Source organism: Drosophila ananassae, chromosome XR (assembly GCF_017639315.1).
Source record: "Drosophila ananassae strain 14024-0371.13 chromosome XR, ASM1763931v2, whole genome shotgun sequence".
In the NCBI taxonomy this organism is placed as follows: domain Eukaryota; kingdom Metazoa; phylum Arthropoda; class Insecta; order Diptera; family Drosophilidae; genus Drosophila; species Drosophila ananassae.
In genome coordinates, this window is record NC_057932.1 from 21050462 (window position 1) to 21072524 (window position 22063).

The 22063-nt window shown below is 45.6% G+C and overlaps 8 protein-coding genes across 13 annotated transcripts; 5 read left to right on the forward strand and 3 right to left on the reverse strand.

Moving 5' to 3' along the window:
• Window positions 1-51: 51 nt before the first annotated feature.
• Window positions 52-2129, reverse strand: LOC6501979. Its single transcript, XM_001966772.4, has 4 exons — window positions 1879-2129; window positions 1268-1815; window positions 429-1212; window positions 52-366 (listed from the first exon to the last, which is right to left on the reverse strand). Exons 1-4 carry the CDS (start codon window positions 1956-1958, stop codon window positions 285-287), a joined length of 1494 nt encoding a protein of 497 aa, XP_001966808.1. The 5' UTR covers window positions 1959-2129; the 3' UTR covers window positions 52-284.
• Window positions 2130-2286: 157 nt separating this feature from the next.
• LOC6501978 (dolichyl-diphosphooligosaccharide--protein glycosyltransferase 48 kDa subunit) lies at window positions 2287-3963 on the reverse strand. The gene is made up of 2 exons (XM_001966771.4): window positions 3754-3963; window positions 2287-3604 (listed from the first exon to the last, which is right to left on the reverse strand). The coding sequence occupies exons 1-2, from the start codon at window positions 3893-3895 to the stop codon at window positions 2397-2399; spliced, it is 1350 nt and encodes a 449-aa protein (XP_001966807.1). The 5' UTR covers window positions 3896-3963; the 3' UTR covers window positions 2287-2396.
• A 96-nt stretch (window positions 3964-4059) lies between these two features.
• Window positions 4060-4877, forward strand: LOC6501848. The gene has a single exon (XM_001966770.4). The coding sequence runs from the start codon at window positions 4214-4216 to the stop codon at window positions 4772-4774; it is 561 nt and encodes a 186-aa protein (XP_001966806.1). The 5' UTR covers window positions 4060-4213; the 3' UTR covers window positions 4775-4877.
• Window positions 4878-4950: 73 nt separating this feature from the next.
• On the reverse strand, window positions 4951-5545 carry LOC6501977. Its single transcript, XM_001966769.4, has 2 exons — window positions 5362-5545; window positions 4951-5299 (listed from the first exon to the last, which is right to left on the reverse strand). The coding sequence occupies exon 2, from the start codon at window positions 5289-5291 to the stop codon at window positions 5058-5060; it is 234 nt and encodes a 77-aa protein (XP_001966805.1). The 5' UTR covers window positions 5292-5299; window positions 5362-5545; the 3' UTR covers window positions 4951-5057.
• Window positions 5546-5769: 224 nt separating this feature from the next.
• LOC6492918 (dual specificity mitogen-activated protein kinase kinase dSOR1) lies at window positions 5770-8780 on the forward strand. 2 transcript variants are annotated; one of them, XM_001966768.4, is made up of 4 exons: window positions 5770-6337; window positions 7110-7749; window positions 7872-8198; window positions 8254-8780. In XM_001966768.4, the coding sequence occupies exons 1-4, from the start codon at window positions 6228-6230 to the stop codon at window positions 8365-8367; spliced, it is 1191 nt and encodes a 396-aa protein (XP_001966804.1). In that variant the 5' UTR covers window positions 5770-6227; the 3' UTR covers window positions 8368-8780. The 2 variants fall into 2 exon arrangements, with proteins under 2 accessions (XP_001966804.1, XP_014759620.1); XM_014904134.3 differs by having other exon boundaries at window positions 7119-7749.
• A 408-nt stretch (window positions 8781-9188) lies between these two features.
• On the forward strand, window positions 9189-10121 carry LOC6501849 (complement component 1 Q subcomponent-binding protein, mitochondrial). Its single transcript, XM_001966767.1, has one exon. It carries the CDS (start codon window positions 9189-9191, stop codon window positions 10119-10121), a length of 933 nt encoding a protein of 310 aa, XP_001966803.1.
• Window positions 10122-10413: 292 nt separating this feature from the next.
• Window positions 10414-15919, forward strand: LOC6501850 (kelch-like protein 5). Its single transcript, XM_014904135.3, has 7 exons — window positions 10414-10539; window positions 10593-11289; window positions 12560-13603; window positions 13664-13871; window positions 13929-14051; window positions 14106-14342; window positions 15501-15919. The coding sequence occupies exons 2-7, from the start codon at window positions 11027-11029 to the stop codon at window positions 15591-15593; spliced, it is 1968 nt and encodes a 655-aa protein (XP_014759621.1). The 5' UTR covers window positions 10414-10539; window positions 10593-11026; the 3' UTR covers window positions 15594-15919.
• Window positions 15920-17913: 1994 nt separating this feature from the next.
• LOC6501851 lies at window positions 17914-20928 on the forward strand. 5 transcript variants are annotated; one of them, XM_001966765.4, is made up of 3 exons: window positions 17914-19342; window positions 19397-19635; window positions 19695-20928. In XM_001966765.4, the coding sequence occupies exons 1-3, from the start codon at window positions 17949-17951 to the stop codon at window positions 20576-20578; spliced, it is 2517 nt and encodes an 838-aa protein (XP_001966801.2). In that variant the 5' UTR covers window positions 17914-17948; the 3' UTR covers window positions 20579-20928. The 5 variants fall into 5 exon arrangements, with proteins under 5 accessions (XP_001966801.2, XP_032308224.1, XP_032308226.1 ...); XM_032452333.2 differs by having other exon boundaries at window positions 17914-18992; window positions 19044-19635; XM_032452335.2 differs by having other exon boundaries at window positions 17914-18992; window positions 19056-19635.
• The last annotated feature ends 1135 nt before the right edge of the window (window positions 20929-22063 follow it).

The window sequence follows — 22063 nt, forward strand, 5'->3', positions numbered from 1 at the left end:
CTATTTAAAATATTTTACAAAATATGTTTATAAAAAAATGCAATTTTGGCGTATTTCTTCTTGTTGTTTACTGAATGGAAAAAAAACGCTACGTCGTTCTTTCTTTTCGTCGTCTCATGAGTTGCGGACAGCGCCTGAAAGTCTTAGAGCTAAAGAGATGATGCATTTGAGTATGATGCGCAATATTTTGGATGCTGGATGCTGTTGTATATAGTTAGTCTAGCTGGAAAATTTCCTATTTTGCGTTACATAATTGCTGCAGCTGGCCAGGTAGGAAAAACGGCCTAGCGGTCCCGGAAAAGCACCGAATGGAGCGCATCAATGTCCACCTCCACGCCGGAGGAATTTGTAGTCACTGTGCGTGAGCTGCAGAAAAAATAATATGAGTCTCGACCACTCCTCCCCAAAGAAAAATGATGTAAGCTTACCTTGCCGAGTGCGAGGATCGATTGGACGAGTGCGGATTGACCAGCACACAATGCATTGGCTGGTCATCGAACTCGCGATGGTGGTACGCCTCCACAGCCATTTCGGCGTGCTCCAAAGTCTTGTATATCACCTCGGCAGTACCGGGGCGGACCACATGGGCATCGTACATGGGACCAATGTCGTTGAATAGCTCCCGAATATCAGCCGTAGTTACATTCGCATGTAAGTTGCTGACTAGAAGACGGTAGCCAGCCTTGTTGTTGGCCGCACCCAGGGGTGGAGAACGACGCGAAGATATCGATTGGGTCAAAGTAGAGCCAGAAGAGCCACCGACACCGCTGCCGCCACCGCTGCCAGTACGTCCACCACCACCGGCGCCGCCACGTCCACCTCTGGGGATGACCTGTCTTGCACTAGCCCGATTCCTGTTTTCATTGGCATAGATCCCATGAGAGACACGACGATCCGGTTCGCCGCCAAACAACCGAGCACGCAGCGACTCCGGAAGATTGGTAGTGGCCACCATGTTACGCTGGCGGCGCTCAAAAAGCTTATCAACCGTATCAGAACGGCCCACAATTAGCGGGGATGGCAGCGAGGGGCGCTCGATGCGATTGCGAGCCGCCTCGTATATGGCAAACGGGTCATTGGCAATGTTGTTCTTTAGCGGAGCCGTGGACATCTCCACGTCGTCGTCCCGATTTAAATCGTAGCCACCAAAAGTGTAGCGTGCTGGCGGCTGGTTAGTATAGTTTCCAAAATGCAAAGTGCGGCTTATTTCCTCTGGAAAAGAATAGTTTTCAACTCATTTCGGATAACATCAATGCCCTTTACTAACCCTCTTCCAGTTCTTGCATATTATCGTGATCCACATAGCCGCGAGGTACAAATGCCTTGGCAGCCGGGTTCAATTTGGTTGCGTTAAAGGGGCGCTCCAAGCGGCGCGTCGGAGGACCGCGGTCGTCATCAGACTCGGAATCGTAGGCAGCCTCGATAACCCCACCAGGCCGGTCAGACATGGTGATGGTGCGCTGTCCAAAATGACCCATGTGGACGCCCACTCCTCGAGCATGACGAGAGATGCTACGAGCATTACGAGACGATAACTCAGGCGGCAGGGACAAGGATTCCTCGTTCACATCAATCGGACGCTCCTTCTTACGCTCGAGCAGTAGCTGACGAGCATCGATGCCCGACTCTCGCATGTTTTGGTTGAGTATTTCGCGGGCATCCGCAATCTTGGCACGTGTCTTCTGAATAATTTTGTTTCGAGCATCAAAAGAGCGCGGCACCGGCTGATCCAACTGCATGCCCCCTGGTCCTGGTCCAGCCTTAAATGCCGGTTTATTAAGCAATCTAGGACGCTGCTTTGTAAAGCTCGCCGTACTGCAATTTATGCATTGAATACCCAATCTCCGATAAACGCCATTTTCAGTTCATTTAACTTACAACTTCTTGTCAATTGGACGGCCTCCTCCTTGAGAGCGCTTTCGCTCTATGATTTCGTCCAGACTTAGCTCGATGTCCATGGCTACTTAGTTTGTTTACGCGCGCTGCGCAATATCTATAATTCCAAACTTTACTAGATATGCGAAGGAAAACAACTTTTATATTTTCGGCGAAAAAATAATAAGACAAGCGGTGGCTTTTCAGTGATGGAAGGGCAAAAATCAGAGTGACCAGTTTAGTGTAATACAAAAAATATCGATTTGAAAACATCGATATTTTTTTTTTGCGATAATAGATAAATTTTAATATATTTTTGTTTTTATTTTAAATTGTATATTTCAAAATATTTATTTATTATTGAATTTTTTTCAATTTTTACATTCATTTTTGAATTTCTTGGTGAATAAATAAGACTCAATCGTATTTATTGATTCAGTGATTATTGACTCATTTTGGAAAATGATTACAATTTTATGATTTGTGAACCACAATTTACTTTAATAAATGCAACTCTATAACTACTGCGTCTTCTTATCGTCCTTGGAGCTCTTGCCAGTGGGCTCGTCCTTGAAGTGCAGGAAAACGAAGGAGAAAACAAACACCCCGATCATCATCGAGAAGGCGCTGGTGTAGTAGGGAAAAGCGCTTGGAATGAATCGCTCATACTGGGTGTGCTCCAAGGGACGCACTGACACCTGGGTAGTACTGTACAGATGCGTGTAGCCAACACGATCGTAGTCCACCTTGAATTGGTACACTCCATAGACGTCGGGGATCTTAAACTTGGCTTCGTAGGCTCCGGTCTTTGTTTGCTTCAGATAGGTGCGCACGAAAGGATCGATGCGGACGAACTCCAGCTGAATATCGTTGGCTTTGAAGGCACGCCACTGTCCATCCACTAGCTCCTCAATGGCGATGGTGTAGACGACGGGATCGGTGATGGTGTAGGCCTGCTCAGGTGGCAAGCGTTCACCTTCCTTGTTGTGCTGCACGGAGCCGACGCGAAGACGTCCGGTTTCACCAAACACCCACTGGCTGATGGACTCGGCTACAGCCCGATTTCCGGCCTGCTTGTGGAAGACACCACTCTGTGCGTACTGCACCGCCGTGGTGAAGCTCTCGTCGGAAAAGAAGACCAGTGAACCGGAGAAGACCACACGGGCGTTGTTCCTTGCCTGAAGGGCAGCAATCAGCAGGGTACCGCGGCCCACGGCATGTGGATAATCTGTGACACTGGAATCGGGGTTGTAGCTGTAGGCGCTGCTTTCGGCAGTGAGAACTTTCAGGACTAATGGATTCTCTTTGTCGGCAATAAGACCAGTGCCGCGATAAATCAGAGGAGCTGCATCCGATTTCCTGTTTGCTTTGCCCACTATGGTGTCCGCCTGGATAAGGTTCTTGGCTGAAGTAAGAATGGTGGTGTGGTCTCCAGCATCGCTGGCATCATAATTCAGATGGTCAATCACCGCCGCGTTCTCCTCGTCCAGTTCGAAGCCACATTCGGAGGCGAATTCACGCAGAGCATCGCCGGATTTCTCGCTACCCGCCACCAGAACATTACCGCCATCGTCCACAAACTGAGCCAGTCTTTCCACGCTGATGTCTCCGCCGAATTCCTCGACACTTGGGGCAAAGATGATCACGTTCTTGTACAGATACTCGCCATACCGCGAAAGCAGCAGACTGGAGTCATCCGCCAACTTGTATGTCAATTTGAAACCACGATCTGAAGAGAAAGATTTTGTTAGTTGGAGGAAATAAGAGGCAATATGATAATATAAAAAGGTATGAGCTTAGTATTCCCTAACAGACAGTAAGTGGCAGACGCCCTATATTTTTGTCCACGTCAGAGGTTAGCCGGCGTTTTCATTTTACCTTGCAACGATTTGAAGAAAATCGAGTGGGTTTCACGGATGGCCAGGTTGTCCAGTAGAACCAAGGTGTTAGCATCCGTTTCCAGGACCGCCTGGCAGTGGGTAAATGCCAGGACGGCAATTAGTAGAGCCTTCCACATCATTTTTCGAACTGCTTTCCGGCTCTTTTCACGAAACACACAAAAAAATGTACGGTCGCAATGTGGCCAGGTGCTAGTAATTTTTAAATATCCCATATTTTCCCTTTGATATTATTTTTAAATTGTTGTAATCGCTTTATTTCAACATAAATATTTTAAATTTAGACATTTTTTATATATTTGAACGCATTTAAATTATTAAACATAAATAGTATTTTTTTAAAACAAATTAAATTGTAAAGGTTTTTCGTACGGTCTCACTGCTGACTCAAAAACACAAGTTCTTAGGGTTTGCGAATTTTTTGTAAAAACTGAATTAAAATGGACATTTTTGAGAGCTTCTGCCGAACCTGTGGCAACGAGTGCATGGAGTCATTGAACATCTTCGATGAAAGCACCAGAACAATGGACAAACTGGTTCGAATTTCCGATTTGATGGCCTCTTGCTTACCTCCCAGTTTGCCGCCTCTGGATCCCGCAGATGATTATCCCAAGCAAATATGTCGCATTTGCCTAAAGAAGCTAACACTGGCCTACGAATTCCATCATCAGTGGCTCAGAGCCCACAGCGAGTTCAATGTGGCACTGAAATTTGAGCAGCGCAGGAAACGCAGCATTGCTAACAAAACAAAGCCATCAAAAACAGAGGAGCCACCACAAATACCCACAGAGCTCGTCGAGGAGGCTTCGCCGGAAGTAACAGATGCCGATTGGATGGGTTCCCTGACTGAAGTAGCTACTGCTCCTGTTCAAGAGCAGCAAGTCAAAAGTACTAGTGGTTTCGACAGACTCAGTTTTAAGTGCAGCGTTTGCAGTGAACGTTTTCACACTGAAAAAGCCTGCAGATTTCATTACAAATTCTCACACAAGGCTCAAGAATAAGCATTCTTTCAAAGAAATCTCCATTAGTCCATATTGCGTCTATAAAGCTTTCAACAGCAGGAATTGTCAATAAACGGGTGCTTTTTATAAGACCAAAGCTATCCTACAAAATCTAGTTGGATTTCAAAACGTGTAGTCTATGAAGTAAGCTCCACTAGAGAAAACATATTCTTCTGTACATTTAGATTTTTTTACTTAGCTTTAGCATGAACAAAAAAAAGGAAGGCTGAGAATGAGACTACCCGCTGGCGAAGATCCTATCCCATGTTCTGTCTCCATTCGTTTAATCGTCCTCATCGTTGCGCACCTTGTCGGCACGAGGATCGTCATGACGGAGGACAACATATCCCAGCTTGTAGCGACGGTTGTCACCATCGTTGGCATAGTAGTTGGCCACTCCGATGGTGGCCATAACAATTCCGCAAAGTGCCAGAGCAGATCCGCCGACAATATCGGGAATCTCGTTCCAGGCGCGCTTCAACAGCGACGTAGAGCCACGGGCAGCGTTTGCCGACATCTTGTAATCTATGCAATATATTTCCACATTAAATCAAAGCAGTTAAAAGCATTATTTTGCCAATATTTACCAGAAATCCAAGCGTTTTAGTTACACAACAAGAGGTAAGCAGCTGCTGCAGGTGATGGCACTGGGATATCGATAATTCAACACAGCTATCGTTACTTCACCTCTTTGTTACTTTTTCAAAAAGAAAGATCAATTTTATGCCAAATATTCGAGAGAGATTTGTAGTCAAGTCTTTAATGATTGCAATTATATGTTAAAATAAATATCTTTTCATTTGTGAAGGAAATCAAACTGAATACTAGCAAGATGTCGACATTGATTTGTGTGCTTTTTGTTAGGAATTTTTAACTTAAAAAAACAAAAAGGAACAACATATATATTTAGTTTTATATATTCTAGAAACTAAACTTAATTTATTAAATAAAAATTATGCTCGAAACAGAACACAGTATTTCAAAATTTGAATTTGTTGGCTCCATGCTTTAGCGCCACCTGGTCACACTTGAATTTCGTTCGCGCATCGTCTGAGCAAAAAAAAAAGACTAATTGAAGTCGGCGAATTTGGCTAAGTGAGAGTGCAACAAATAGGTAACTCTCGGATTGTTGTTGTTATTGATGCATCATTAAGCCAAACGGGGAACGTTAAAACAAAACCATTCGCCTGCCAGCGGGAATAAGACTGAGATTTTGCAGCTGGTTGTCCCCCACCGCCTCCGCCGACGTCCCTGCCCCTTCCCCCAACGGACGCCGCTGCCGCTGTTCGTGGATTGTTGTTGTTTTCCCCCAAAATTTTCGTTAGTTTTCGTTTCCTTGTTTGTTTATTGAAACGAAAGCAAGCCGAAAGTACAGCGGATAAGGAGCTGGGACAGGAACAGGACTAGTAACTGGATTAGGAGCAAGCGAAGGAGCCGGAAGAGCGCGACGAAAATGTCGAAGAACAAACTGAACCTGGTGCTGCCGCCGGTGAATTCGGAGGCAACTGGTGCGGCCACCCAAGTGGCTCCAACTCCGCCATTCAAAACCCCCTCGGGCACAGAGTAAATATCCCATTCAACCTACTAAATAGCATATAATGCAATTTTAATCCCAATTCTCGCTCCTCTCCCAAGTTTTCATTTATCAAAGGTGCTCTTTCGTGAAGTTTTTTTTTTGATAAGATTACAATTAAGTTACAAGCCCGATGATTCGAGGAAATCCAATCCGCCCAAGGAAAGAGAGTGAGACGAGAGAGAGAGTTGTCGGCCAGGTTGCTCTCTTTTTCGCTGGTGTGGGTACTTTGGGCCGTTCTTTTAGGCTTCTTTGATATGACGCAGGCAGCACACACACCCACCCACACCTGCAAACAGTGGCAGTCAAGATGCTAGAACTCGGAATCAAAATGCCATTTAGAATTTTAGAAACACCTGAAACCGTTGCATTTAGATACCAACTATCGTAAACGACGATTTTAAATTAAAGTTAAATTTTTTAGAATTAGTCGCCATTAAAAGAGGAATATAAAGTTCAGTAATTGGTAACATTAATTGGAAATAACTTAAGATTTCTCAACAAATCAATTTATCAAAGCTATTCACCAAGATTTTTCTATATTTTGTACAATGCAACTTATGCGGATGCTAGTGCACTAACCGCCATTGTAAACAGAAACCAAAAGAAATCGCGAAAGTGCACCCTCACCTCACAACCCACCACCCACCATCCAACCCTAAAAGCCCGAACCCAGTCCTGTAACCACTTCCCCTGGCCTCGAATCCAGTTTTCAAGTTTTCGTTTTGACTCGCAAAAATTCATTAAGAGGTTAAATTAAAGCACACACAGTTTGCTGGGCAAGCCGAAGACGAGCATCGATGCGCTGACGGAGACACTGGAGGGCCTGGACATGGACGACACGGAACGGAAAAGGATCAAAGTGTTCCTCAGCCAGAAGGAGAAGATCGGCGAACTCTCGGACGAGGATCTGGAGAAGCTCGGCGAGCTGGGCTCCGGCAACGGAGGCGTCGTCATGAAGGTCCGCCACACGCACACACACCTTATAATGGCCAGGAAACTAATCCACCTGGAGGTGAAGCCGGCGATCAAGAAACAGATCCTGCGCGAGCTGAAGGTCCTCCACGAATGCAACTTCCCGCACATCGTTGGATTCTACGGAGCCTTCTACAGTGACGGTGAAATCAGCATCTGCATGGAATACATGGATGGTGGATCCCTGGATCTGATCCTTAAACGGGCGGGTCGGATACCGGAGTCGATTCTGGGCAGGATAACGCTGGCCGTGTTAAAGGGCTTAAGCTACCTGCGCGACAAGCACGCCATCATCCATCGGGACGTGAAGCCGAGCAATATTCTTGTCAATAGCAGCGGCGAGATAAAGATCTGTGATTTCGGCGTTTCCGGCCAGTTGATAGACTCCATGGCTAACTCGTTTGTGGGCACCCGCAGCTACATGTCGGTGAGTGGGCTAAGGATCCGTATCCGGACTCCGTACTCTTAAGCGATGCTTCAATTGTATTGGGTAACCATAAGCAAGTTTGTACTCCTTACTAATCTTCCCTATTCTTCCCCATTATACAGCCGGAGCGACTGCAGGGCACTCACTACTCGGTACAGTCAGACATCTGGTCGCTGGGTCTGTCACTGGTGGAAATGGCCATTGGCATGTACCCGATCCCGCCACCGAACACCGCCACATTAGAGTCAATATTTGCGGACAATGCCGAGGAGGGTGGCCAGCCGGTGGACGAGCCCCGGGCCATGGCCATCTTTGAGCTTCTGGATTATATTGTGAACGAACCGCCGCCAAAGCTGGAGCACAAGATATTCTCCAACGAGTTCAAGGACTTTGTGGACATTTGCTTGAAGAAACAGCCCGACGAGCGAGCCGATCTCAAGACCCTGCTGGTACGCAATAAAACCCCTGCGAAGTACCTATTTGCATCTACTCTATCTATTGCAGAGTCATCCATGGATACGCAAGGCGGAGGTGGAGGAGGTGGATATATCGGGCTGGGTGTGCAAGACAATGGATCTGCCGCCGTCGACGCCAAAGCGAAATACGTCGCCCAACTAGATGCAGATGCAGCTGCAGCTGCACGGCATTCACTACATCTATGGCATCTCCGGCAACCCGGGGTCCCGCCGCATCACCGGCACCCCGATCCGATCTTCATTACCTTCCTATATCCGCTCACGCATACACGTTATTTATTTGTATGTAGCCATGTACTGTTGTATCATATGTAGGCGGGTATATATACGTTTTAGGTATATGCATGTTATATATATCCATTTCTTTCAATTCCTTCCAACCTCTATCTGTATGTGTCTCCCATCACAAGACCCCTGTCTCCCGATTGCTTTGGCATTGGCTACGTGTCTGTGCAACTTCGCGTCGCCGGCACACAAAGCCAGACAACTGAAAGAAAGAACTTGCAATTAAATCGAAAATAAAGAAATCGAAGTCATACCATGTACGGTGAGAAATTTATCCCGATTTGTGATTTGGTTGGGGGAGTCGGATCTCTTTGTTTTTGAGTTGCACAAAGGGGATGACTATTTCTGCACTATAAATTACCATATGGAATGTTTCCCTTGCAAGACTTTAGCGCAGAATTGATGACTTTCTGCATATGGGTCGGATTAGCACTGGTTCCTGGACAAATTCTTGTGATGAAGCTTTATTGTTAGGGGTTTTCTTTTGGTAGCCCCTGATATATGCAGTCAAAGGCATCAAGTAGGCCATGGAATCCTAGTAGGCTGTCGATCACTAACGTCAAAGCCGAATTCTGAGCTGGGGTCGGCTCCGGTCCAGCAGCCTCATTTGTCGACCGACTTCAGTGGCATACACATCTCAAAATCCAACAAATTTTCTAACCCCAACTCTTCGAAACGATGTCTAGGTTTTTGCGAGTATTTCGCCCGCTGCCACGCGCCCTGGCCCTGGCCATAAGAAACAGTCGGTTGGGTGGAGGCTCGGATCTGTCTGCCGCTCTGGTTGGATATGAGGGAGCAAGCTCCACTGGACGGAGGACAGCCGTGTATAGCCTGACTAGCCGGCGATCAATCACCACTGGCAGCTGGCACGGGCAGAAGGTGACTCGCAAACCGCTGGCGGAGCTGAAACAGCAGGAACAAGAACAGGAGCAGGACCGAAAAGATCATCAGAGTCTCAGTCTTAATCAGAATCAGGTGGAGGTGAGCCCATCGGATCGCCATCTGGTCGAGTTTCTAACCGGGGAAATCATTGAGGAACGCCGGGTGCAGTTGCAACTGAATGCGCCGCTTCTGGTGGACGACTACGTAGCCATATTCCGTGGCTCGGAGGTTGAGTTGGTTAAGACTACGCCCACGGAGCGGGTGAATATCTTCTTTAATGTTAGCAAGAGCGTGCCGCGCCGCGTCGATGACACCGCCACTCCGGTGCGGAGCGTTCCCAAGTTCGAAGTCCTGATCAAGCGGGGCGACGCCCTACTCTCGATTTACTGTCACTTCTCACGGACGGCCTTTAAGGATGGCAAGGTGGTGAAACCGAAACCGAACCAAAAGTGGCCCGACATCTTCTTCATCCAGGAAATGTCCTTGTACGAGCACGCCTGGAACGAGTGTTCATACACCATTGAGGCCAGCCTGATTGACGACAATCTCTACTGCCTTATTATGGAAATGCTGGCCGAGAAGGGGATCACCAACGAATTTGCCGTAAAGGTCTCGGACTTGGCCACCGCCCACGAGCATGCCTCATACATTGACTTTCTGGAGAACTTGTCCAAATTCGCGGTGGGCCTGCCGCCGCCACTTGGTGGCGATGATGGTGGCACCAAATAATTTGCTACCAGTCGGGCAGGCAAAATACCTTTCCATTTTTTTTTAATTTTCAATAAAGACGCCTCTTTGAACAGCGCGCTTCCATGCTAACAAGGATACTTTTCTATGGTGTTTTCCAACACTTTTTTCATGTCCTAGAGATGACATTTAAGCTTCATACAGGGATTAAGCTTATTTAATTCGGAAATAAAAGTATTTGAGGCTTAAAATAAAAAAGGTGACGGGTCTATTTTTAATGTTTAATTGTTTTTCTTGTATTTTTTTTAGTTGGTCTAGCAACATTGCCAAAAATCTAGCCATAAACGGCTAAAAAATAACCGTTATATCTGGCAACTCCAGCTGGGACGCCAAATCGAGCCACCTCTAGCTGGTATGTCAAAATAAATAAGTTACCAGTAACAGCTGTAGCAAGTTAATGGTATATAAAGGCCCCCAAACAAGTAGTGACGTTCTCTGATAAGCGATTTACAGTTACAGATTGGGGCTCAGAACGCAATTGCAGTAATGTGCGGGAGCATCTTCCTAGCTAATTGAAAACGCAACAGCAACAGCAGCAGATTGAATGGAAAACAACAAAAACAAAACTGAAACCGAAAAGAAAACAAAACAACGCAGAGAGTGTGGAGAGTGGAGAGCGCAAGAGAGGCCAGCGACAAATTGAGGCAAGACAGCAGGCGCGCGTTCTTTGTTGCAAATTATAGTTGGCTACGATCCGAACCATTCCACACCATTCCAATAAGCGTGCGGGGATCCAAGCGACCCATTCCGACAGATCCGACGACGACAATAGCTTCAAGACAGAGCTCCGATGCGGACGTGCCGCAACCGAAAGCGCTCTCTCTAAGCGGGACATCATCACAGGACAACAGCAGCCACATCAGCCAAATCAGCAGCATCAGGGCGCCATGTCGGCGGTCAACAATCAAAAGGAGAGTCCCAGCCGGGACTCGACGGCGTCCACATCCGGTCACATCTCCATGCTGGCGGACAACACAATGGGATCACTGTCCAGGGACTATAGCCTGGGCAGCCTGAACTCGACCGGAAGCCAGGACGAGTTCTTTCGGTGCAGGGATCATGCGGACAACATCCTCAAAAAGATGCAGCTCTACATGGACAGCCAGCAGCTGTGCGACGTGGTCCTGATCGCGGGCATCGATGGCAAGCGGTGAGTGCTGGAAGTGCTTAAAGTGCTGGAAGGGGTTTGGGCCTCCACATGGCCACATCCAACATATCCCCGAGACAAAGGAATATTTCTGAATTGGAAAGTTCATTAGCAATTCCCGCCCCCATCTCCCCCATTCTCCGCTGACCTTCACTTCGGCGCAGTTCACTTGGGTTCTTTGTCTGTTTTCCGTTTTCTCTGCTGCGCTGTCCCCAACGCAATTCCAACAGTAAACACTCACACACACGCTCATGCAGGCGGCAACAGTGGGGGGCAGGAGAATAGTACTGAAATTGCATTAAGCCGGAAGTGGCCAACCTACTTAAACTGCACTCTTACCTCTGAAGTAGTAGCCTTCGTTTGGGTTTTATTTCATCCAGGCTTATACTTTTTTAAAAGCTTCGGATTTATCCAATTCTTAATTCATAAATTACTCTTAAATATTTAAAAACAAATCCTAAAGGTAATGAAACTCTGAATGGTCAGTTTCCAAATGGAAATAATAGTTGATATGAAATAAATATTCGATATATGGGTGCTCCTATTGCTTTGTCCATGATTTCTTGGAAAGGATTTATTACTCAATTGTTATTAATTACGTTATTGTTGATATTGATAAAGCTATTACACTTTGCTTATCAACGGCACCAGCTGATAAATACATAATTAGTTTTATCATAAGTTTAAAAATGTGCGAATTCTGTAGGATTGGAATGAGTTTAGTGAACTGCTAGGAAGATCCTTCTTCCCCAAATCCCTATTGAAAACAAGGACAGCCCTATATTCTTGGTCGCTGCTGTGAACGCGTCGCACTAATTGCGACTTCTGCAGAAAGAGCGAACACGAGAGATCCCCAAAGCCCCACAATTGAAACCCTCGCACTGGGTTAGACAGAGACGGGATGAATAACAGTTGCAGTTCCGTAGTTTGTTTTGAGTTTGCTGGGGTTTCGGTTTCGGTTTCGGTTTCGGGGGGAGGAGGACCAACAACAGAGACGAGACTGAAAGCAAAACAAAAACAACTCCAGCGAGGAAAGATATAGATTCAGCGATGTCTGATCGAGATCTGTGTGCAGTGCAGTTGCAGCTTTATTTGATTTCTTATGCAGCTCGCTGCTCCGAACCGGTTTCGGGTCGCAGAAACCTGCCGATCTGTGCCATGGTAAACAAAGGGGCAAGAATCGAAACTCGCTACTCCAACTGGCATGCAGAGTGCACTACCATGGTACAGTGCGTTTCGAAACTGTGATATTTACTCATTTTTTATCTTGCAGAGTGCCTGCTCACCGTCTGGTGCTATCGGCGTCCAGCGCCTACTTCTCCGCCATGTTCACAGGATCGCTGCGCGAGACCAAGGAACAGGAGGTGACCCTCGGCGAGGTGCACGGCGACGCACTGCATCTGCTGGTGCAATATTGCTACACGGGGTTCATCGAGATGCGCGAGGATACTGTGGAGACGCTGCTTGCCACCGCCTGTCTGTTGCAGCTCAACTCCGTGGTCACTGCCTGCTGCAACTTCCTCGCCCGCCAGTTGCATCCGTCTAACTGCCTGGGGTTCGCCTTCTTCGCGGAGCAGCAGAGCTGCACCACCCTGTTGCGATTGGCCCAGGCCTATACCTGCCAGTACTTTACGCAAGTGTGCCAGAACCAGGAGTTCTTCCAGCTGAACGCTGACCAGCTGGGCAAGCTGCTGTGCAGCGACGATCTCAATGTACCCTCGGAGCAGGAAGTCTTCCACAGCCTGATGTCCTGGGTGCGTCACGATTCCCCCGCCCGGGAGCAGTACATCCCCGAGCTGTTGGCCTTGGTCCGACTGCCCTTGTTGCAGCCCGGCTTCATCATGGATCACGTGGAGAACGTCTGCAATGCTAACGAGTGCCAGCAGCTGGTGATGGAGGCATTCAAGTGGCACTTGATGCCCGAGCGCAGATCCCGGATCGCCACGGAACGCACCACGCCCCGAAAGTCGACGGTGGGTCGCCTCCTGGCTGTCGGGGGCATGGATGCTCACAAGGGCACCATCAGCATCGAGAGCTACTGCCCGCGGCTAGACAAGTGGACACCTTGGAAGCACATGACCGGACGTCGGCTGCAGTTCGGCGCCGCTGTGATGGAGGATAAGCTAATATTGGTCGGTGGCAGGGATGGATTGAAGACCCTGAACACTGTGGAGAGTCTGGACCTGAATACGATGACCTGGGCGCCGTTGAATGCAATGGCCACGCCGCGTCATGGCCTGGGTGTGGCGGTGCTGGAGGGTCCCCTGTATGCCGTGGGTGGTCACGACGGCTGGAGTTACCTGAACACAGTGGAGAGGTGTGTTATTTTCTTCTTACATAATGTGTATAAAATACAATTAATTTTAATCCAAACCAGATGGGATCCCGTGGCGCGTACCTGGAGCTATGTGGCACCCATGTCTTCAATGCGTTCCACAGCCGGGGTGGCAGTACTGGGTGGTCGCCTGTACGCGGTAGGAGGACGGGATGGATCGGTCTGCCATCGCTCCATCGAATGCTACGATCCGCACACCAACAAATGGAGTCTTCTGGCGCCGATGAATAAACGTCGCGGCGGCGTGGGCGTAAGGCTCCTGGGATAGTCTTGGCGACAAAGCTTAATGTATATTTTTGGTTTTCAGGTAACCGTGGCCAATGGTTTCCTGTACGCTCTGGGAGGTCACGATTGTCCGGCCAGCAACCCGATGGTGTGTCGCACTGAGACGGTGGAGCGTTACGATCCAGCCACTGATACTTGGACAATGGTGAGCTAGAAATGAATGCGATACGATTTATTTGTTATGATTTTTCCCGTGTAGATTTGCGCCCTGGCTCTGGGGCGAGATGCCATTGGGTGTGCCCTGCTCGGCGATCGTCTGATTGTCGTTGGTGGCTACGACGGCAACCAGGCCCTAAAGAACGTGGAGGAGTACGATCCGGTGCGCAACGGATGGAACGAACTGGCGCCGATGTCGTTTGCGAGAGCCGGCGCCTGTGTGGTGGCCATTCCGAATGTCATCCCGCCTGCGGCCCACCAGCCGCCGCCCAGTGCTACAGTTTAGTCTAAACCCACTCTTTTGGTTGCAGTGTAATGGCTGTTCAATGCATCGTAACTTGTCTACGGTTTTCCTTTCACAATTTCAAGAAATGAGAAGCAACAGATCAGAAGACTAGCTGGATAGTTAATAGATTTTGAATTGTATCTTGCAAGGCAATGTCTTGGAAGGGCAGCTACCTCTTTTGCCAAAACTATGCCTTTGAGTTGGATCAAGTTGAAGCTATGCATTTGGTGGCCATTACGCTGTAACCACTTCTATTGTAGTCGTTGTTGCTGTTGCTGTTGCTATTTGCTCGTGTTTTGAATAACCCGGCCAAGTTATGAGAAAGCGCAGCTCACACTCGCCTCGCTCTCGTCTGTGTTCTCCGACATGATTCCTTTTTCGGTTTGGTATCCCCGATCCCCGATCCCCCAGTTCCTAAACCCCTTTGGCTAAAATAGTTGAAAACAAAAGTGAACATTTCGTTGAAAATGTCCAGAGAAATCTCATAAATTTTAAGAAGTGCATGCTGCGAGGCTTTTCCCCCCTAGCCGTAATTAACCAACGTAACTTCATGAAACTCACTGTGAGCTAAGAGTTATCTCTACTGTAATTACTGAGTTCATTTATGTACCCATATCACACCCACCTGACCATCTCCAATCCACCCACTCCCTGGTGTTGTACACTGCATTTCGCATGCCATTTGGTGACAGTTGGTATCCAAGCATTCCATCGATATCGTCTATTCTAGGCTAAGACTGCGCCGAGCCAAAATTACAAAAATTAATTTAAAGACGAAACAATCAAAAAGACACCTACAACTGCTTAGTTTTAGTTAGAAAAGAGAAAGAATGTGAAGAGAATCTTGCAGCTACGATTCCGTTGAATGATTGAGTTTTGATTTCAGTTGCATGTTGCATCGTACCGTCATTTCGTGCCCCCGATATTAGCCAGTATTCCTATATCTTTTAACTCTCACATTCTGCATATATACTCTATATATATATACCTGTACTTTAGTTGTGTGTGTGTGCATAAAGAGACGAGCATTTATTTCTAATTGTTTATTATGTTTTTGTTTCTTTTTCTTTTATTCCCCCCCTATTCTGATCTGAACAAAAATCTGATCTGAACAAACTATTTTTGCATTTAACGCGCGCGTGTGTTCCGTAGAAAAAGAAGAAGTGGAAGCCTGTGAGATTGGATCCAATCTGCTACAGTAGGCGTCCAAGATCGGTCGAGTTTGTCGACTTCTATAACATGTAAATGCAAACACAGAAATCAAACAAACAAACAGACAACCAACAATCAAAACAAACAAACTATAAACATTTAAGACGCCCATCTGGGAATACAAGAAAGAGTACGATTCAAAAAACATCAATTCCCATTGACATTAATCAAGATGGAAGAGAATTCAAATATTACGTATTATTTTATATTTACACATATATATATTTTTACACAAAACATACACTATGCATAAACGTATACCCTAAAATGTATTTTTTGTAATAAAAACAAGTTGCATCGGTTTTCTTAACGATGCCAAGCTGCCAGTGCAAGAATAAAGTCCAAAATCTGAATCAAAATCAGTTTTTTATTATAAGTTATTCCCCAGACCCTTTCTAGAACCGAGGCCCCACGATTCCAAAACGGTGTCCCTTTTTAGGATCTGATGGATATTTTTCAAGATACATCCCTCGCAAGGGAGCACATGCGGGTTTTTGTGGCTGACCCCATTTTCCAAGGGGGTCCATCAGAAAATTTTGAAAAAAAAATGGAAAAAAAATTGCCTCCCATATTTTAATGCAGTTTAAAAGAGAATTTATCCACGATTCCAAAACGGTATCCCTTTTTAGGATCTGATGGATATTTTTCAAGATACAGCCCTCGCAAGGGAGCACATGCGGGTTTTTGTGGCTGACCCCATTTTCCAAGGGGGTCCAAGAAAATTTCCAAGAAATCCAAGAAAATTTTGAAAAATATGTGAAAAAAATTGGCCTCCCAGATTTTAATGCAGTTTAAAAGAGAATTTATCCACGATTCCAAAACGGCATCCCTTTTTAGGATCTGATGGATATTTTTCAAGATACAGCCCTCGGAAGGGAGCATATGTGGGTTTTTGTGGCTGACCCCATTTTCCAAGGGGGTCCATCAGAAAATTTTGAAAAAAATGGAAAAAAATTTGCCTCCCAGATTTTAAGGCAGTTTAAAAGAGAATTTATCCACGATTCCAAAACGGTATCCCTTTTTAGGATCTGATGGATATTTTTCAAGATACATCCCTCGCAAGGGAGCATATATAAGGTTTTTGTGGCTGACCCCATTTTCCAAGGGGGTCCATCAGAAAATTTTGAAAAAATTGTGAAAAAAATTGGCCTCCCAGATTTTAATGCAGTTTAAAAGAGAATTTATCCACGACTCCAAAACGGTATCCCTTTTTAGGATCTGATGGATATTTTTCAAGATACAGCCCTCGCAAGGGAGCGTATGTGGGTTTTTATGGCTGACCCCATTTTCCAAGGGGGTCCATCAGAAAATTTTGAAAAAAATGGAAAAAAATTTGCCTCCCAGATTTTAAGGCAGTTTAAAAGAGAATTTATCCACGATTCCAAAACGGTATCCCTTTTTAGGATCTGATGGATATTTTTCAAGATACAGCCCTCGCAAGGGAGCATATGTGGGTTTTTGTGGCTGACCCCATTTTCCAAGGGGGTCCATCAGAAAATTTTGAAAAAAATGGAAAAAAATTTGCCTCCCAGATTTTAAGGCAGTTTAAAAGAGAATTTATCCACGATTCCAAAACGGTATCCCTTTTTAGGATCTGATGGATATTTTTCAAGATACAGCCCTCGCAAGGGAGCATATGTGGGTTTTTGTGGCTGACCCCATTTTCCAAGGGGGTCCATCAGAAAATTTTGAAAAAAAAATGGAAAAAAATTGGCCTCCCAGATTTTAATGCAGTTTAAAAGAGAATTTATCCACGATTCCAAAATGGTATCCCTTTTTAGGATCTGATGGATATTTTTCAAGATACAGCCCTCGCAAGGGAGCATATGTGGGTTTTTGTGGCTGACCCCATTTTCCAAGGGGGTCCATCAGAAAATTTTGAAAAAAAAATGGAAAAAAATTGGCCTCCCAGATTTTAATGCAGTTTAAAAGAGAATTTATCCACGATTCCAAAATGGTATCCCTTTTTAGGATCTGATGGATATTTTTCAAGATACAGCCCTCGCAAGGGAGCATATGCGGGGTTTTGTGGCTGACCCCATTTTCCAAGGGGGTCCATCAGTAAATTTTGAAAAAAATGGAAAAAGAATGTGCCTCCCAGATTTTAATGCAGTTTAAAAGAGAATTTATCCACGATTCCAAAATGGTAACCCTTCTGGGATCGGCAATCCTTCTGAATTAGTTGAGACCAGGCTTCCCTAAGTTGTATGAGGAAATGTAAAGGATAGTAGGCCTGGGTTTCAATTTGAAAGATAGATGTGCTTAGTTTCCAAACATCTCATTCGTCAAGCAACGTTCTCGTAGCGAGTGTGTTTTTTGTGTGAAAAAAAAAGTATATTCCGGCGATCTAAAATATTATTGAAATCAAAATAAAATTTCCATTTCAAAATGGGAAAAACGGATAACCCTTCTGGGTATAAGCTGAAGGAAACGGAGAAAACCGTTTACCTGAAGAACGATACTGAGGTCATAGGTGTCCAGAAGAAGTACATTGACGTCCTTAAGATTAACATGAAGGACTTCTACAAGGTTGAGGACAAAATGGCAAAGGGAGACGGGTCCGAAGTACCTCCATATAAGGTTTTTGCTCAAGGTCCTAGTGCTTCTACTACGGCCCTCGCAGCTGCACAGAAGGAGGATACCACTGACCTAGCACGCTCGAAAGCTTCCAAGGATTCGCCGAAGAACGCAGCCTTGAAGAATTTGCCAAGTACCTCGAAAGTATTTCTAGACGGAAAAACGATCAACTTTGGGTACGAACCGAAGCACACAAGGGTATCCTTGGGCATGCCAGAGGACAACTCTGCAAAGAATAAGGAGCCACTGCGCTCCCCATCAATCTCCCCATGTAAGGGCGAAGCCATGAAGGTTCCAGTCCCCCCAAAGTCGCTATCAATCTCTCCCAGAAAGGTCAACTCTGACAAGGACTCATTTTTCCCGGAAAAGGTAGACTCGGAGACAGTTCCAGTGCCCTCGGACTCGCCACATATCCCTACCAGAAAGGTCGACTCCGAAGATGTTGTGGTCCCTTTAAAAGCGCCACCGATGCTTCCAAGAATGATAAACTCCGAAAGTGTTCCATCTCGCTCCGACATTCCACACATCCTTCCCAGAAAGGTCGGCTCGGAGAGCGCTCCAGTCCTTTCGGACTGTACACCAATCATTTCCAGAAAGAACAAATCTAAGCAAGGTATAGTCCCATCGGCCCCTCCAACAATCCGCATTCAAACATCTACATCTGGGAACAGTTCAGGTCTTTCCGATCGTTCCCCAATCCAATCGGAATCCTCGGACTCTGCATTAATTCTTTTCAGGAGGGACAACTCTAAGAAAGTTCTTGGCCCTTCGGATGTGCCACCAGTCCACCCCAGAAGAGTCAACGCTGCGAAGGATCTAGATCGCTCCAACTCCCCAGCAATCGTCCCTAGAAAGGTGAGTTCTGAAAACAATCCTGCCTCCAAGAACTCAATTCTTCCCACAAAGGTCAACTCTAAGAAAGTTTTAGACCACTCAGACTTGCCGCCAATCCACTCTAGAAGAGTCTGCTCTGAAAAGGTTCCAGCTCCGTCCGACTATTCAACTATCGACACCAGAAGCGTGAGTTCCGACATGAGCACTGTCTTCTCAGTTTCGGCATCAATTCCCGGAGAGGTCAACTCTACAAAAGAACTCAGCTCAGATGACGACTCATCAATCTCCGACTTTTCGCCAATCATCTTCAGGAAGCTCAACTCTATGGAAGTTGTGGAGCCTTTGAATTCGCCACCAATCCTCCCCAGGCAGTATAACTCTGACAAATTTGCAGTTCCTTCCGATTTCTCATCAGTCTTCCACAGGAAGAACAACTCTGAAAACAATCCGGTCCCCTTGGCTTTTCACCAGGACTCTTCCCCAACCACCCACAGGAAGTTTAATTCTGGGAAGACTTTAGCTTGTTCCGACTCTTCACCCATCCTCCCCAGAAAGGACAACTCTTACACGGCTCAAGTCCCTGAGCTCTCTTCACCAACAGCACCCGGAATGGCCGCCTCTGAGAAGAATCTAATCACCGCGGTTCCTCAATCTAGCCCATCAAGTGAGTCACGGCAATATTATTTATGTGGCATGTACTTCTTCCCTCCAAAACTCCCACAGCTTCCACAGCCGGTCGACTGGACTCCACCTCTGCCAAGGACCTTGGAAAATACAACTCTGAGGAGACTGAAGAAGAAGATGCCGACAGCGCCAAGGAAGATGATGCTCCGAAGGAGGACACATCGAAATCGAACGTGCTCTGGAAAGAGAGCTTCGGGGAAATTTTGCTTAAGAATCTAGAGGACAGTGCTATGAAAATAATGGAACCGCACGAGTCCCTTGAGGAGTCTTGCAATAAATTCGATCCGATTCAGTTTGAGAACGCTGCCAATGGAACTGATCCAAAACCTGATTCCAAGGATGGCGAAATCAACCAGACCTCCACTAGGGTCTCCAGCCAGGGGGAGAATGAGAAGCCTCGAATGCGCAGATCGAAGAAGAAGAAGGCTTACAGGAAATGCCTCAGCAATGAACAGCCTGGCCCAGATCCCCAGATCCTCCTGGCTCAGACAGAGACCGGCGAGCTGAAATTGGTGGATGTGGTTGACTTTACGCCTCCGTCCTCCAATGTTTCGTCATCTGAGACTCTAAAGGAGGTGAAAGTGGGGTCCGCACAGAAGCCGAAAAAGGAGGAAAAAGAGGAAGGCCAAAATCCAAAAGAGGAACGAGACAATGAGCTGATAAGCCACATCCTTAGGCTACGCGAACGCTATGAACAGGGTATAGACAGGGAGAAGATTGCCCGGGTAATCTTGAAGCCCCATTCAGAGCCTTTCATTTCGCAGGAATTGGCAGACAAGATTTTCATGAGATTTTTCTACTTCTCTATTTTCTTCTTTCTCTTCTTGTTTGTCTGTCCTATCTTTGACAGTCCTCCGTTGATAGAAGTCTTTCTGAAGGCTGTGATGCGATTCATTGTTGAGAATTGCAAGCGCGATATTTAATTATTTGTTTACTGTTTTTAGATTTTTAATTCAATAACGTAGCTACAAACTATAAAAACTTAATTATTTAGGCCAGGCGCAAAAGTGAGAGCTGATGTTCCTCCAAAATTATTTCAAGTAATGAATACTAATAGAACTCTGTCCAATTCAATGCTGAACGGGCTTTTTGCAAATTCCTTTCAAAACTATTTTTTCCAACATATTTTAGGCTGAACTCTGAAATTTATTAATGAATCGATTTGGAAATTTTTAAATTTGAATAGCCGTTACTAATGTCAGAATGTGAAGCAAACTTTATTCATAGATATTGTTAATTAAAATATATTTTGTTGTTGAAATGTTGACCCAAACGTGCTTTTTTCCTTAAATTGCAACTTATGTATATGTCAAGTCCTGACCGTTGTTGTTGTTATTGTTGTTGCTGTTCTCCATTGTGGCGCATCGAGTTTCAGCCCTGCACACTGTTCCAGTTCTGGTACGCAACTGCCGGCGTCCAACTGTCTACCAACTGTGCATACTACCAAACCTCGATCGGCGACAGCGACACAACGCTGTCGCCTCGCTACAACGGTACTTTGTAAAGCGACAAAATCCCAGCAACGGTTGCCTGGCAACCACACACTCACAGCGCAAGAGGCTGATACAATACTATCACTCTGGTGAAATACCCGAAATGTGTATTCGCACACACACACACACACACATATATCCGCAGCCACGCAGTCTCAATGCGCCGACACGGCCATCCTGACTCTAACACGACCTCGTGTAGAAAATAGCAGCATTCGAATTTCCTTACTTTATTAGACTGAACATTAAATAGTTTCATCCAATTTTCTTATCTTAACTTATAACAAATTATCGTATTGACTGTTTCACAAAACAGTATTCAGTTCCATAACTATAATTTTTTTTATCAATTCAATTCAACTTTTTCTTTCTTTCTCTTCATTTCTTTGTTTTACTTCTTCTTTTATATAATCCATTCTTCTTCATTATTCACTCCTATAGTCGCATAATCAAATACCCCACACGCCATGATCAAAACAAACAATATGTTTTGCACTTGTGCTTGCATTATATTTTATGGACTCAGTACTCTGCCATTTTCATTGGCCAGCAGTACAACTTTTTCACCCTTATTGGTGTACTTCATTTTCTTCTACAATACTCTCAGTATTTTCATCTTCACTCTTTTCTTCAATACTCTCAATATTTTCATTTTCACTCTTTTCTTCAATACTCTCAATATTTTCATTTTCACTCTCTTCTGTAGCGGTTACGTTTCTTTCATCTAAATTATTATAATCATCGTACACATTTAGCTCTTCGGGAACTTGCCCCTCTGGTAATTTTCTTAAATCCTCATGTGCATATTTATAATTTCTTTTACTAGTTAAAGACTTTAAAATGTACCTGTCACCTTCTAGAACTTTTACTATTTCAAAAGGTCCCCTAAATTTTGGACTTAGCTTGGTCTGGTGT